The following is a 17,408-nucleotide window of genomic DNA, read 5'->3' as shown; positions in this document are numbered from 1 at the left end:
ACCTCCGCTGCAGGCTCAAAGGCGAGACAGCTCTCTACCATCATTCTGTTGTGATCGCACCTTTTCGACAGAACGGCAAAGCAGAAAAGCGACGCGGCATTCCGCTTTGAACAGTAAAAGGGGCTAATGCTACCTCTCTCATGTCTGTAGACTACATATGAAGCTACAGCAGCAGGTGGTTAGCTTAGCTTAGCATAAAGACAATAAACAACTAGCCTGGCTCTGTGCAGAGGAAACAACCTACCAGCTCCTTTAAAGCATATGTTTAATATATTGTATTGTGTTCGCTGTTTTATGTGGGGTTTGTTAAACTTTACCCTGGTGTGGCGTGATGTGGCCCGGTTGGCCTGGTGCCAGAGGACCTGATAGAGCAGGTTGTTGTGGATTACTCTGTCCATGAAGACACAACTCAGCTCTGGGGTGGAAGCCAGAATCAGAGAGTAGACTTACTGGCCTTCAGTAGAGTTTTCTGTCAGTGAAGCTGCAGGTTGAGTTTGTTATTTGAGGGAGTTTTTCTGCTTTCAGTTCATATCTTCCTCCTCCAGTCTGCAGGTTTCTGTTCTTGACTCTGTCTGCAAATCTGCTCCATTACGGCTCAGGACACTGAACCTTTTAACAGCATTAAGAGGATCAGCAGCTTCAGAGCAGCTCTCTGAAGGACAGACTCCTAGCATGCTCTACTCTCAGAGATACCACCAGCCTCTGTGGTCGAAAATCACTTTGACTGTGTTGATAAAGATATTCTGAGACATCGATGCTCATCACAACACGTAAAGAGGAGCAACAACCGTTCAAAGCAAAGAGCCAAACCTTTCATAAGTGTAAAACAGAGATTCATCCATGAATTGGAACAGAAAATAATTAATGATTAAAATATTTTAACTAATTTTTTGCAGAAAAATACAAAACATGACTGTGTCCTGAATATCGGAAATTTTTGGACTGTTTGATTGGACGAAGGAAAACTTCTGAAGACGTTTTATAGACTAAAGCAGTGATTGATTAATTAATTATTAAAACGTAACCAGTAATTGCAAAAGCAAAACTTTTCAATAACTAATGTGCTCACAGTCATCTTGACGATCACAGCAGATCATATCATCACGATTTGATTGTGCTAAACGTTAATTCTCTTAATTTCTTTGACCCAGTTTCTTTGTCCTGCGGTGACGTTAACCTGCTTCCTCTGCTGTTTAAGAGCTTAATTAAAAGATTAAAAACTGGATTGGAATAAAGATTAAACCTCCTGAAGCTTGAATTTGAAGTACTTTTGCTTTTAAGAGAAAAACATTCAAACCCAAGACTCGGCTGCAATATTCCATCAAACCAAAATATTCTACATGTCTTGTGCATGAGTTTAGACACATTTACCCCCAAAAAATTCAGGCTTAAAATTTGAGGCAGCGTTTCGTTTGAAATCGATAATACTTACGGATGCCGAGGCCAAAGTGTCAATACGTTACTTTGAGAAATATAAACATGTTTTTCTGCCAAAAGTTTGTTCCATTAACAGAAAAAAAAAATCTTAAAATTAAATGTCTAAAAGCAAGCAGCGATGCAAAAATGTGCGGTGTAAAATTGGCAAAATTTGATTGGAATCAGGTCCTATCAGATCAAAGAAAAATATCGATTGCAGAAACCATTCAGTGACGACTTTTGGTACTTTTTGATATCTGGTGTTGTGGACACAATTCAGTTGGTACCCAAAAAGGTGTTGAGGTGCGACACCAAGCCCTGGACATCGTTGAACTTGAATCATCACTACAACTCGAGATAAAGTTCTGCAACATGATCACAACGTGATCTTTGTGATGGCGGATGATTTGTGAGGTTAAAGACGGTGGATTTCGTTGAAGGATGAAGGTGGCTGCTGTAAAACAGAATCATCAAAGTCTCCTTCAAAAATATCTTTGTCAAAAATTAGTTCCATACCTGGAGACGGGACGCTCAGAGGCTGGACGGCCAACCACAGTCCATCAGAAAGTCTTACATTTTCAACGTCCTTTGTTCCCGGCTGCTTTGCTCTGACCATGAAACATCAGGTGTCTTTAAGACGACCATTAGGGGGTGAGGGAGCAAGTCTTTTCTTTTATTTTTAAAGGGACTGAGGGGTGATTATTTAACTTTTTCTCAGGGTGGGGGATTTGCAGGATTTCTGCTTCAGTCAGTCTTTGTCGTTCTGGAGCACCTCCAGCGCTGCGCCGTCACCCCGTCCGGCCCTCCACGATGATGACTAACACCGGCGTCAGGTCCATCAGGTTCTTCAGCATGTCCATGATGTCCTCGTGGTCTCTGGCTCCCTCGATGAATTCCTCCAGAGTCAGCTCACCTGAGGAAGGTCAAAGGTCAGAAGACATTTGGGGGTTATAATGGGAAGTGGAAACTTTTACTTTGTAGTTTATTTCACCAGGAAATACTCTGTACCAGCACTGCTCTGCAGGGAGTCCTGGGTTCATACATGAAAACAAAACAAATGAAGCAACCCAGTTGATCTGATTTGAGCCTATAGACTAGTTTGTTGCCTTGTCCGGCTGATTCCAGATAATGGCTCCATAATACTGCAGGCTGTTCTTGAACGCAGCGTCTTTGGCTGCAGGGACTTTGCTTTGCTTGTTGCTCCCTCGTCCAGGAACCACACAAATCTGTAAGCTCATGTTTTATATGCTCTGGTAGATGCGTCCAGTCGTCCTCCACTTTGGACAGATTCCCAGCAGCCTGAGACGTAACGGGCCAGTTACAACTGTTTATCTCACATTTGGTGTGTTTGAGACTAAGACCATAAAGTGGAGCACGGTTTAGGCAAGTTGAAGAAATGTGGCTGGGCATCATCACCGTACGTATTTAATGTGAGGTTACATATTTAGGTAATGTTACATAGGTTAGGTTTAGGAAAGTAGTTTAGGTTTAGAGAAGTTACGTAGGCCAGGTTCAGTGAAGTAAAGTTATGTTTAGGAAAAGAAACGTGCTTGGGCGTCATCATGTCATATATTTAACATAACGCTACATACTTAGGTAAAGATTTGTAGTTTCGGTTAGGAAAAGAAACGTGATTGGGTGTCATCAGAATATGTACTTATGGTAAGGTTACATACTTAACGTAACATACTTAATGTAAGATTATGTAGGTTAGATGTAGGAAAACAGACATGGTTGGGCGTCATCATGTTAGGTATTTAACATGAAGTTACTTACGTTGGTAAAGTTACGAAAGCTAGGTTTAGGAAATTCAAGTTATGTAGGTTAGGTTTAGCAAAACAATCGTGGTTGGGCGTCATCACATTACTTATTAATGTAAAGTTACATACCTAGGTAAAGTAAAATAATGTTATGTAGTTTAGGTTTCGGAAAATAAATATGGTTGGGCATCACCATGTTATGTACTTAAGATAACGTGACAAAGTGACGACGTACTTTAACGTAACTTAAAGTGCACTTGATTTCACACGTGACATCACCACCCCAGCCTGCGTCCTTACACACTAGGTCTAATTCCTTCTTCACTCCCGTCAGTGCATTAGTCACATGATCCTGGTGCGTTATGTTTCGTAGGTTTACATACGAACAGCGTTCGAGAATAGCTGCATATTTGGTTAAACTTTCACCAGCTGTTTCCAAGAACCATCACAGGGCGTCACAGTATCAGCAGAAACATGATATTATCTACAGCGTCTGGTTCTTTACCTTCTCCCTTCACGTCGATCCTCTCGAATATGAGCGCGACGATGTCCTCGGGGTCGATGTCTCTGTTCCGTGTGATGTCCTGGATGGCCTGCAGGGGGAGACACACTCAGTCTGACCCGGATACAAATCATAAAATCAGGTGATTCTACTTCCTGTAAAGATTTAAAATGGCTGTTAAAGCTCAGAGTCTGAACTTTAGGTTTGTTCAGTTTTGTCTAAATGATGAAGATGAAATTACGCAAATCAAAGATGACGAGAATAATCTGTGAAAATTAAGAGAAAATAAATAAAGTGTTATTTTTCCTTTTTTCTTATCTAATAAAGATTTTTGCATTTAAACTTAAACATCTATATCGTTTTTTTAAGTTGCCTTTTTCTTTTCAGCATTTAAATATGGCCCAGTTTTCCTCAGCACTAAAATACAATTTAATTCAGCGTGTTATTCTGAGTCAGCAAGCGTCAAACGCCCCACAGCAGACTGGACCCTGTAAAGTCCCTTAGACTGGTTTGACATCCAGATTTACTGGGTTGAGAGTCAACGTCCCACTTCCAGCAGCTTCCTGTCGGCTGAGAGATTGAGCTCATTCAGCAGATTAACACTCGTCTATTCAGAGCTAATCCAGCCCAGTTTTCTGTCGGCGCGAGCGAGCAGCTCTGCTGATTCAGTCCGTCCACAGTTTGTAGGTCACTTCACAGCAAGTGTGTTCCGTGATGAAAATGTCAGAGCTTCTGTTCGTCGTGATGAACTGTTAAATGTCTTTAAAGTCATAAATGAATTTTACACGGTTCCATCCAGATGTCTTCTGCTTCTGTTTTTATTCCTCTGAATTCAGCTCAGTGTGTTTGGTATCTTTGGAGTAATTGAGCATTAATGAATGAACTTTTTTTTTCTTTTTTTTTTTAATTGTGTCATGTATATGACTGATCTGCTCGCATGGTTTTAAAAAAACTCCATCAGTTCATACACAATCTGTGTGCTGCGTATACATTTTTACAAACCTGTCTTCTTAGAAATTACCTTTATATTCCAAGAATTAACAACAGTAAATATGTTTTGGAGGAAACATAATGCTGCACAGGTTAAAATGATGAGGAAATTAAATAACATATCTGTATGGATGGAAATAAGCCCCAAAAAACAATACTGAAATTTCAACACTTTCCAATGTTCAGAAATTCAGATCCAAAAATTCAAGTTTTAGAATTACAAAAACAAAATAAATAAAATATTTCAGGCTGCTCCAGTTTGATTGGTCAGATTCAGATCTATAAATTCAAGTTTGTTATTGGAAAATTTGTAAGCGACTGGTCGATTTTATTTTTAAAAAATAGAAATATTGAAACAACTTTAAGAATCAAATCGTCAGACCTTTCTGTTTGCACCTTACTGCTCGTTTTATATTTTATATTTTGAACCTTACTGTTACGTGTAATTCACTCGTCAATTGTTTTATTCACACCCAGTGTGGACACAATAAAGTGGATTAATGGACGTTCTTCTGGATGGACATGAGAGATACTAATGTCCTCAGGAAGTGGACGTCACTGAATCTAAAGATGTTGATTTCATTTCTGTTTCAGTTATTTACAAGACGAGGGCATAAAATAATTTGACTGGTTCAGGTGTTTTGTGTGAAGCCTCACTGACCGTCCTGATGTCACACTGCCTGTCTGTGTGTCTGTCTGCCTGCCTGTCTGTGTGTCTGTCTGTCTGTGTGTGTGGTGATTACCGAAAAGATGGTCTCCAGCTCTTCTTTGTCAATCTTTCCGTTGCCGTCCTGGTCGAACAGTTTGAAGTACCACTTTAGTTTCTGGTTGATTTCTCCTTTCAGCAGCAGACTGATGGCTGCGATGTACTCCACAAAGTCGATGTAACCGTCCTGCAGGCAGAAAAGATGGAGATTAAACCACTGTGGGGATGTTAGCATCAGCTGTTTTGTTTCTACGCCTTGGCGCCCTCGATAGCCGCGGCTGGAGGCGTTATGTTTTCAGGTTGTTCATCCGTCCATAAATCCATACATACATATGTCGTTGTCAACACGATAGCTCAGTAACGGTTTGAGGATTTCTTCAAATTTGGAACAAACTTCCACTTGGACTAAGTGATGACCTGATTAGTCTTTGGTGGTCGTAGACCAAAGGTCAAGGTCGCTGTGACCCTGTCTGTCTCATTTTTGTGAATGTGATTCATGTCTTCAAACTGATGTGCGGAGGCTCAGAACAGTGACGCAGCAATTCTCGTTAAGTGCTGACTTTATTTTTAGTCTGGACGCCTCATCAGCTCTCCAAAGGGGGCGTACCTGTGTTCCCCAGCTCAGTATCTTCACAATACAACTCATGCTCTTAGCAGTGTTTTTCCCACAGTCCAACACAGTCATGGACTTCCCACGTCCACATATGACGTCCAAGGTACCCTGGGTGCGTTGGTTGTTGACGTTCTGGGACGCCGTGTCAATGTCAGCCTGTTACATGCATTGTCTGTTTTCAAAATACACTTCTGTTTTCACAGGAAATGTACAGTTTGATACAGTCTCTTTCAAAATAAAAGCACTGTAAATTGACGTTTTTTTCCGTCAACAACAAACACAAGGTTAGATTTAGGAAACAAGAACAGGGTTTGGCTTCACAATCTTACAGGATGCGAACACCGCTCTCTCAGGTGAAAGTCAGTGTTTGTTAGACTCATCCACTTCCCCTCCTCCCACCCCAGTTAGACTTTCACCAGGGGCTGTTAAGCTATAACCGCTGTGTTTCATGCTGACTTTAAATGATGGCCTTTTTTTGTTGGTTTCTGACACTGCCAGTCACTGCCCAAGCGCCGCATTTCGACGACTTCAGAGTGAGAGCGGGCTCCTCAGTCAGATGTTCAGTGTGTGTCTCCCTGCAGCCCATAGCCCACTGATGTTATACTCCTTAACAACCTACACCCTCAAAGCTGTGGTCATGTCATTGACTATGTTTATATGCACATTAATATTCCACTATTATTCAGAATATGAGAATATTCTGAAATATATAAAGGTCATGTCAACAGCATATTTTGTTTTGATATTCCAAATTAAGTTTTATTCCAATCGTAGCATTTTCTGATTAAGACGTGGAATGTGCAGATATCATTCAGGTTTTAGGAGCGTTCTTTGGACATGTGTACAGCATATTCAGAATATGAGTCTCAGTCAGCTTGTGACACCTGCACAATCGGCTCTGTGCGTTGTCATGGATACGTTCTCCCCAAACCAACTCGCAGAAACAGTTTTTCAGGCTGCTGTAGAGATGTATGTCCCAAAAGCAAAGCCCACATTTCTGTTCAGAAGCAGAGATGCACCGACTAGATACAAAGAAATGTCACAACACCAAGCTTTTCAAAAAGGTTGAAGGAATGAAAGAGGGCGGCTGTTATTGTTCACATGGTCCAACATGTCCTCCACTGAGACGGAACTATAAAAAAAATCCTATTTTGATGCAGAGAATCTAAATTATGAGCAGCTGTTTCACTGCTCTGTATTTTGACGTGATAAATGACATGTTAGTGCACGTTAATCAGAGTATTCACGGCTGCATGTAAACAGGAATATTAGGAGGACAGACATGGAAGCAGCTTAGAAGGAAGATTGTTTTTGTGAAAAGGTAAAACAACAGAACCTTTGTGACGTCCACGTCCCTTCAGTCTTTTGCAGTTTGAATTGTGAATGGTCCGTACAGATCTCTGACAATGATAGTCAGGATGACCACCTCTTTCAAACTAACACTGTGTGTCGAATCTGTGGAGAGAAACTCAAGTATCAGAGGTTGAAATCAAATGTTTGGTCAGATTCTTTGTATTTTTTCTGATTCCCAATTTAATTTTGCCAGTTTTAAACTCAATTGTTTTTCAAACAAATTTATTTATGGCTGCTTTTAATCAGATACGTAACGTGACGTATTTTACCAACTGTCTTTATTGTTTAGTTTTTATCTTTATTTTATCTTGTCTTATTTATTTTATCATCATTACCACGTCTCTATTTAATTTCATTTTAATCTTTTAATGTATTTATTCTTTTCAGCCTTTTTAAATTAATTTTTATTATTAACATTACTTTCTTTACATTACTTTCCAGAAATGGCCGTTGAAATTTATACGCTGAACTTCTGATTCATGAAAAAACTTCAATAAACAAAACTGTGGAAAATTTATTAAAATATAAAATGTAAATATAATCTATATATTCTATATAGTGACAGTTGAAACATCATTTAGGCCATAATTATACAGTATTATAGTAATAAGTACAAACACATTTATATTTCTAAAATTAACGAAAAAAGAAAATAAGTAAAAAATAAAGTATTTATTATTGATCCACTTGCACTCTTTCTTAACTTTAATACTTTGAGACTTTTGACTTTAGTGGTTAAAGTTTCTTCTGTCTGTTGATTTCATTAAGAATCAAAAGCTTCTAATTTATGTTCGTAAATAAATCCAAACTCTAAAGTTTCTAAACTTGTGAAGGAAAAAAAACTGCGTGGGGAGCTCTAGTTTGTGAATGCCCTTCCTCTGATGAGGTGCAGTTCTCAGAACATTGTCCCTGAACTCCACCGCCACACGCTGTGAGCATTGTGAATCCACTTAACTCGCCATAAACACTCTGCATGCAAACGCTGTAATCCAATCAGACGGAGAGCCAATGAAAGTAATGCTGCAGCCATCTTTGTCCCGAGTCACACAGCAGACTGCAGCTGATTTAACTCTGAGGTCTCTGCTGCAGTTTGATTTAGTAAGATTAATTGAACTGAAATTTGATTTAAAATTTTAAAATTCAGGGTCAGAAACATCATAAAATGTCTTTATAATCACAGTTTCAAAAATGATACGAGACAAAACACGACTCCTGGTTAGCCTCGAAAATAAAAGCATAACAAGAGTTTATCCAATCTGAAACAGTAGTTTGACAGATTAATCTTTACTCAAGCTCTGCTTACGATTAAATAAAAAATAAACAAATAACATTTACTGAAAACAGTATTCTTAAGGAAAATAAATGATTTTCACTGGAGGCATAAAATAATAATGCTGTTAATAAGTTTCATTGAGTAGTATTTCTGGTGCTGACGAATAATCACACTCAGCACAGATTATGACACTTAAACCCCTCCATAAATATAAGAAAATAAAAGAAATAGCTTCACTCTCAGAAATAAAGGTGCACACGTCCAGCCAACATGGATTTACAAGAACAAAAACAATATATGTTTTGGTAATTACTCTGCACATAAAATCTGGCATAGTCGACCCAGTTCCATTCAGGATTCTAGGAACCTTGATGTTATCTAGTGAACCAGCCTGCGTTTCCACCACTTTTGAGTTTCACCTTTTATATCATATTCTTCTAATTTTGTAATCAAGGATGTGTAATCAACGGAGGGTGTTGCACAGTACACAGTGGAAGTAAACAGCAGGGGCAAAATTGCAGAACACATTGATTACCTGCAAAGTTTTGTTCTGTGTTTACAGATATTTGTTTCAGTTCAGGTCAAGAGAACCCTGCTATTTTTTGGTTCCAGCTAAAAAACAACTTTTCAGGTTCTGAAACAATTTATTTTTGGTCAAAATGCTCCGAATGGCTCAAAATTAGGTGCGGGAATCAGAACAGAACTGGTTCCAAGTTGGTAGAAAAGGGGTATGATAGAGCTTCTACAGAGAACCCTTCTATGATGTAATGGTTCCACCCTGGACCGAGACCACCTCTTCAAGAAGGTCTCGGTCCAGCTGTCCTGGTGCGCACCAGAGTGTAATTGCTGTGTTCACACCTGCCCTAAACGAACTGCACTGAGGGGGCAAACCAACCTGAGTTTTACTGAACCGAACCGAACAGGGAAGGTGTGAAAGCAACCTAAGAATACTACGTGTCTGCAGTACCCAAAGATTCTCTCTCTCACTAATCATAGTTCTAGTTTAACAGCAGCCTTGGGCTTCATGAGGCTCCTGAAGGGCCTGAAGTAACTGATGTGGTCCAGGGCAACCCAGAACACTCATGGTTCACTGTCACATGTTTAGGACATTTCTGCAGCCTTTACTGTCTCAGTGCTGCGGTAGGGTTAGGAACTGAAACTTGGTTCCAAATTAGGACCAAACCCTAAAAAACAAGGTACGAATTCCAGTGGTCTATACGACAGGAAATTTTGTTAAAGATATCAACATTGACAAAACAGGTAAAATTAATTGAAGAGATTCTGTAATTAAAAGTCCTATTTGAAACATGGGTAAACATTTGAATATTTTCAGGCAAGGATATTTTAACATCCATGATTTCAACAATCCTTGAAGAACTCTTTCTTCTGCAAAGGGTTCTTCAGAAGCAAAAGGTTCTGGGTCGCACCTCAGCCCTTTAGGAAGAACTCTTTGGAAACCTTATTTCTTAGAGGGTAGAATGGAGAATCTTTATCCATGGTATAGTGTGGATTTGTTAATCAGATAGTCACCTTACTTTTATAGGTTCAGGTTTTCTTCCTGGTAGAGTCTCCCAAAATGTTTTACCGCCCTGGGTCTGTGGGCTGTACGCAGCCTGCAGACAATACTCAGGGCTTTTTCAGCATAACAGAAATCAAATCTTTATTTTCATTTACAGTTCTGTACATTATTTACATTTCAATCAACCATGAGAAGCATCAGGTGAATTTGAATTGATTTTAAGTGAAGTTACATTACAGAGGTTTATGAAGTATTAAGAAAGGCATAACTTTTATCATCATTTGTTTGGTATACACACACACACACACACACACGTTTATACACACACACTTATTTTTATAAAATTTTGAAAGCTCATTTAACATATTGTTGGAAAAAACAATTCTAACCCAAATTTTTACTGTAAAGTCTGAACCCTCAAACAGACCATTGTCACCAAGTGAGGACCCAGAAAAATGTCCCCATTTTAAAAAATGGTCTCCAAAGGTAAAAAAAAAAAAAAAATTCAAAATTAGTTTTATGTGTAAATATATACGTACACACACACACACACACACACACACACACACACACACCAATCAGCCAAACCATTTATACCACTAATAGATGACCTTGAAAAGTCATGAAATGTCACATTTTCCAGGCCTGGTCATGTAACGAAACTGTTACTGTAGTCTTCTGTGTTTAACCTCCCACGTAATGTGACATAACGACATATTAATTTTCTGTAGCTGATGATGTAACGTAGCTCTAATACATGTTGTGTTTACCATCGCGTTCATCTTTCCCTTCATGTATACCGACGAGCTGAAATTATGTTTAAATAGAGTTTGAATCTGATGTTTAAAATGTCATGGAAACAGGGCAAGAAAAAAATCTTTATTGATTTTGAAAAGTCATGGAAAATGTTTGTTCATGAAGATGTGTGGGAACCCTGGCTGGGAAACCTTTGGTCCTGACAGAGCACCATGTCACACCATAAAAACTGTTTGGGAATGACCCGACGAACGTGACAAAGAGCTCAAGGTGTTCACCTGGCCTCCGAATTCCCCAGATCCAATCTGATCGAGCATCTGTGGGATGTGCTGGTACCCCAGAGGAACCTCTGATCCACGGTGAGGCCTCCTTGGATCGGACTTGGCCCCCGCCTGTGGAGCCATAGACACAAGACCTCAGGGGTGTCCTGTGGTGTCTTGCACCAGGGCGTTGGCGTTCTGTCCTTTGAGTCTTTTGGGCTTTGAGGTGGGGTACCAGCACATCCCACAGATGCTCAGTCAGATTGGATCTGGGTAATTCGAAGGCCAGGTTGACACCTTGAGCTCTTTGTCACGTTCTTTGGGTCATTCCTGAGCAGTTTTTATGGTGTGACATGGCGCATTGTCCTGCTGGGGGGGCACAGTCATCAGGAAGTAAAGGGGGGTACTTAGTGGGTGGGTGGCGCGTGTCAAGTGGCGTCTACATAAGTATCAGGACCAAACGTTCGTCAGCACAACATTGTTTATATAAATGTCTCCTAAACTACTGAGTCCACTATTCAAGTATTCAAAGTTTTATGTATTTAAAGTATCAGCACAGCTGCTGAGCATACTTGAGTACTTTTACTGCTGATACTTTAACTACATGAAGCTGAGTATACTTGATTACTTTTGCTACTAATACTTTTACTACATGAAGCTGAGAGTACTTGAGTACTTGTACTGCTGATACTTTAACTATATGAAGCTGAGTATACTTGATTGCTTTTACTACTGATACTTTAGTAAAATTTTTAATGCAGTACTTCAGGAATTCAGTTTTTGTTTGTAGAGTAGTACTGCAGTTTTTACTGAGCGTATAATTTCCTCCACCGTGGTCAATTGCTACAAGTATGAAGTAGCACAAAGTAGAAATTCTTGAGTTAAGTTTGAGTACTGCAAAATATTTGATTTACTTTAAAACAGACTGAAATATTCAGATTTTTTTCATCTTTTCTAAGAAAAAACTAAAATTTGAGACTTTCTTCCTCTTGATGATGACGTTTCAGAACCTGAACACGTTTATCGAGGTCCCACTGAGGCTCAGACCAGACTGGTTCTGGTCCAGTGAAACCAGTAGACAAACAGTGGCAAATATTCAAACTGTGGAACCTCGCTGTGTGAAGCGTGTGTCGGTGTGAAGCTCACCCCATCCATGTCAAAGGTGAAGAAGACCTGGTCCACATAGCTGTTGGCGTTCTCTGTCATGCCCTTCAGGCCCAGGATGGCCTTCAGCTCGAACAGCGTGATGAGGCCCGACGGAGACTCCCTCATGAACTTGTTGTACCAGTGGTGCATGTCCTCCGCCAGGATGTCGTCCAGGTTCGAGCCGTGGTTCCCCATTGGTCCGGTCCGACAGGAGCACCGAGGTGAAGAAAAACCTCAAGAGAAGAAAGTACGAGGGATTCTCACCCTGAAGGAGACGCTTCTAGAAAAAGAGATGAAACCAGCGAGAGCTGCAGTGATCCTCAGCGGGTGGATGTTTGAGGAACAACAATGAGAGCTTTATGGAGACAACTGAAAGAGTAAGAAAGGTTGGAAATCCGTGGTGTCGGCGGCAGGCTTCAGCAGCAGAACGGTCGAGCCAGCCGACATCCAGGCTGCAGTGACTCTGCAGGCAGAGAGCAAACCTCAGGACTCTCTAACCCTCTTAGGTCCCGCAGGAAAAAAATCAAGGAAGCACTCAAAATAACTCCCTAATGAGATCAGGCCGCCCGGCCGCAGGGCTCTGCTGCCGTTAGAGGCCGAGCCAAGAGGCTTTACTTGCCGAGTTCAGGTGAGGGAGCGGGGCTGGCCCTGGAAGCAGGATGGTTATATAACAGACTCACCTGGGTGTCCTGGTTCAGACAGAGAGGTTCCCTGATGGGATACCCAGGCAGGACGTTTCCACCCGAGGACAGGCAGATGGGTCAGGTCAAGTGTGGACACCTTACAGGCTGGACTGAGGGCTTCAGTAACAGATGCACCAAACAAACGTGGAAAGTAACCAAGTAAAAGTACTGTGCCTAAGTACCATTATGAGATAGTGGTACTTCATTCATCGTGAGAAACAGAAGTGCTTGTTTTAAAATAAACCTCCAATCATAGTCGCTCTTGAGCTCTGGTCCACTGATGGAGGATTTATGTCTTTGTTCTCTAAATTGAAGAAATATTCAAATGAGCTCTGTCTTTAGGCGACTAAAGCAGTGTTCATTTTGACAGCTGTTTAGATTTAGTCTCAGTCCTGAGACGAAAATGTTTATTAGTTTAGTCACATTTTAGTCGTTTTTACCATTCATAGTTTTAGTCTGAAGAATCAAAACATTTTAGTCAACTTTTTGTCCTGATGTTTTCTATCTGTGTTTTAAACTAATCCAGTGAGGCTAATTTGATTAGAAATTATAATCCAGGTGACAGGTTTAGCCCTGATCACACAGGATGCTGGAGCCGCCTTTTTGTAATTGATTTTAATGAGAATGAAACTGAAAAAACTTCAACTCGGAGCAGAAGAACGCCCCACATCATTTCCGCATTTTCCCGATTGTCCAATGGGATGATTTTAGAGGCGGGCCTTCTGTGGTGGTCCCGACAACAAGTTTACAGTTGATAAACGATGGAGGAGAAACTGGTGGTAGTGGTTGCTGGATACCCAGAGCAGCCTGCAAAACGTGTCCTGTGTGACTGGGGCCTTAAGGGCTGGTTCACGAGCACACACTTACTGATCATCATTTGAAAAGCTCAACATCTCTCTATTTATGCTCTCAACAAATAACTAATGTGAGCCAACTAGGATTTGTCCCCAGGTTCATTGTAAACTCTGACTTATCCATGTGACTGTTAAGAAGCAGAAACATAACTTGTTTCTTCATGTGCAACATGTTAGTCTGGAGGTTTAAACTGGTGTCCTCTCACAGAGTTGGTGATTCAAACTAAACTTTCATCTCTGTCAGAGAAAACTGATCTGAGTTCAGACTGTTGACTTACAGCACAGCTACACTCACAGATAACTGAGCCTCCTACCTGCCTGTCAAACACCATCAACCCACAAACCTTCTCCAGTCCGGACTGAGTGGAGTCCTGCGGGGTGAAGCTGTGAAGGCTGCGAGCGGAGCTAGCTGCTAACAGCCACCGCTGCAACTAACAAACTCCACAAATCCATTCAGCAGCTCCACCATCCACAGTCAGACACACACGGCTGATTATTTACTGCTGAGTTACAGCTCACAGCTCGCACCAACCCAAACATCCTGGTGCAGACTATTTACTGGAGTTTACCAGCCTGTCGCTCATCAGGCATCTGAAGATCATTACAGACACAGCCGCTCTCTACTTTCAGTGTCTGATAGTCCACCATGAACATTTTTATCACGTCTCGTCAACAAAAATGAAACATAGATTTTGTCTAAGTTTTTATTATCAGGAGCTATTTTTAGCTCTTGGTACAAAAACATGATACACAACCACAAAGAGAGGCAACATGGCTACAACAACACACAAAAATATTCACGAAGAGACCAATGATCACGGAGACCTAAACCGACTGCAAAGAGACAGAAAACAACCACATAGGGATGCAAACCAGATACAAAGATACAAAAGGACTATGAAGAGATGCAAAATGATCTCAGAGACACAAACGGACTACATCTGACAACAACCTTTTAGATTTCTGTCGAGGGGCCCGTGGTTTCATAATCTCCCCATGGCAGTAGGATATTTGGAGCTACAAACAGCTGCTATTTATTGATATCATTTTATATTTTAATATTGTGAATGGTTTATTAAGTGATCCTTTATTACAGTGATTAAACAATTTAACTATTTATCATGTACAGTTTATTATTCTCAAGAAGTAGGGCTTTAAAACACCTTTATTACTCAGCTTTACAAATGTGTCCCTTCTTTAAAACTACTTTGAATTCTTTAAATCACTTTCAGGTTGTCCATAAATGTGTCCATTGAGGACATTCTGAAGTCCTCAGCGGTCCTTGCACCTAAAATCAGAGCCAGATTTGAGCATCAGCGACTTTACTCGGAAACAATGTCGGAGTGTGTTAATCAGATCAGACCATCAGCAGCTCGTCAGGTTAAATTAGAGCTGAGCTTTTATTAGACTCTACTGTGGAAAACTCACTTTAATGACTCAGAAAGTGAAGGACGTTTCCATTGTTTAAGGAAGATAAAATACTCTGTTACTGTTCTGCATTAAAACAGTTCCTTCAGTAAAAGTATGTTGTATAATTAGTAAAATGTACAGTATTAAAAGTATAACTAGGATTAACGCCTCGCAGTTGTATGACTCCGCCCACCAGTGAAAACATGGATGCTTCACACACAGAAGATCTATACAATCAGCACAGTTTCAAAGATTAGAGTATGACGTTAAAACATGATGATGTCACAGTCAAGCTGACCTTTGACCTTTTGGATATAAAATATCATCACTTCATAATTTTGTCTTGTTAGACATTTGTCTAAAGTTCTGTCATAAATAATTATTGAGTTATTGAGTTATGGCCAAAAACATGTGAGGTCACAGTGACCTTGACTTTCAACCACCAAACTCTAATCTATTTATTGTTGAGACCGAGTGGACATTTGTGCCAAATTTAAGGAAGCTCCCTGAAGGCCTTACTGAAATATTGCGCTCACGAGAATGAGACAGACAAGATCACAGTGACCTTGAACATTGACCTATAACTACCAAAGTTTAATCTGTTCATTGTTGAGTCGAAGTGGACATTTGTGCCAAGTTTGAAGAAATTAAGATATGGCATTCACAAGAATGGGAGAGACAGACAACCTGAAAACATAAAGCCTCTCACCATGGCTGTCACCGGAGGCGGAGCCATGAAAACTGTCTCCTGTGACTGTTGTTTTATTATATATGATGATGTCATCAGATGATTCTGACTCGTGCATCAATGTAAAAGCAGATTTTACTGTTGTAGTTGTTTGAGGTGGAGCTAATTTAAACTATAAGGTACTTATTATTATCAGTATGGTTCCATCTGCTGATTATTTTCTCTACATTGTATTAATACATCTGCATTTGTTAACATTATGACAAATACATTATTAACACAATTATTGATACATTGGAAATATTAATATTATTACAAAGACATTACAACTATTGCTATTATTATTTATACATAACAGTGATAAACATTTTTACTAATACATTATGATTATTAATATTATTACATAATATTGCAATCATTCATACGATTACAAATACATTCCCACTATTAACACTATTACGTATTATTAAGAAATTAAATTACTAACATTATTGCTAATATATAACATTTGTTAACATTATTACAAATACATTAAAATTATTAATATTATTACTGATACGTTTCAATTATTAACACTATTACTGATATATTACAATTTTTAACATTACTACAAATACATTACAGTTATTAACTCGATTACAAATACATGACAGCTATTACCGTCATTACTAATACACCGCAGTTATTAACATTATTACTAATAAATTACAGTTATAATACTGTTACTAATACATTTTAACTGTCAACACTATGACCAATACATTAAAACTTTTACCATTATTACTAACACATTGCAAATACTGGCTCTTTTACAAAAACATGACAGCATTAACATCGTTACTTATACATTACAATTATAAACACGATTACAAATTCACCATTATTAACACTATTAGTCATCACAATATTAATAAAAAATTATTTTAACATTGTTACTAATAAATTACAGTTATCAACATTATTATATATATATTACAATTATCAACATTTTTTAAAAAAAACATTACTATTATTAACACTATTACAAAGACATTACAGCTATTACTGTTATTACTAATACATAACAGTGATTAACACATTACAGTCATTAACATTATTACAAACACATTACAATAATTAACACTTACACTGATACTTTTCAATTATTAACACTATTACATATTATAATATTAATTAGACATTAACTTGCTAACATTAATACAAACACATTACAATTATTAACACTATTAGTGCTACATTTCAATTATTTATATTACTGACACATTTTGAATTATGAATACATGACAACTATAATGTCATTACTAATACATAACAGTGACCTTTCATTTCAATTATTAACATTATGACTAAAACATTACAACTATTATTACTAATACATAACAGTGATTTACATAATTACAAATACATTTCAATATTAACATTATTACAAATACATTAAAACTATTACAGTTATTACTTATACATTACAATTATTAACAC

General features: G+C 38.9%; 1 protein-coding gene across 1 annotated transcript; it reads right to left on the bottom strand.

Annotated features, from left to right (window-relative positions):
• Positions 1–1,817: 1,817 nt before the first annotated feature.
• On the bottom strand, positions 1,818–12,489 carry guca1d (guanylate cyclase activator 1d). Its single transcript, XM_049591182.1, has 4 exons — positions 12,295–12,489; positions 5,412–5,561; positions 3,682–3,769; positions 1,818–2,329 (listed from the first exon to the last, which is right to left on the bottom strand). The coding sequence occupies exons 1-4, from the start codon at positions 12,487–12,489 to the stop codon at positions 2,205–2,207; spliced, it is 558 nt and encodes a 185-aa protein (XP_049447139.1). The 3' UTR covers positions 1,818–2,204.
• Between the last annotated feature and the right edge of the window lie 4,919 nt (positions 12,490–17,408).

The sequence above is a fragment of the Epinephelus fuscoguttatus genome, linkage group LG12, assembly GCF_011397635.1.
Source record: "Epinephelus fuscoguttatus linkage group LG12, E.fuscoguttatus.final_Chr_v1".
Classification (NCBI taxonomy): domain Eukaryota; kingdom Metazoa; phylum Chordata; class Actinopteri; order Perciformes; family Serranidae; genus Epinephelus; species Epinephelus fuscoguttatus.
Note: the sequence above shows the minus strand (reverse complement) of the source record. Positions and strands in the feature narration are given on the sequence as shown.

What these genes read in the sequence shown, in the direction of transcription:
- guca1d (XM_049591182.1), bottom strand. Translation starts at nt 12,489, where the DNA reads ATGGGGAACCACGGCTCGAACCTGGACGACATCCTGGCGGAGGACATG. An exon ending in TCACCTTTGACATGGATGGG is followed by an intron (nt 5,562 to 12,294) that starts GTGAGCTTCACA and finishes TTCTGCCTGCAG; the next exon opens with GACGGTTACATCGACTTTGT. An exon ending in AGCTGGAGACCATCTTTTCG is followed by an intron (nt 3,770 to 5,411) that starts GTAATCACCACA and finishes CTCCCCCTGCAG; the next exon opens with GCCATCCAGGACATCACACG.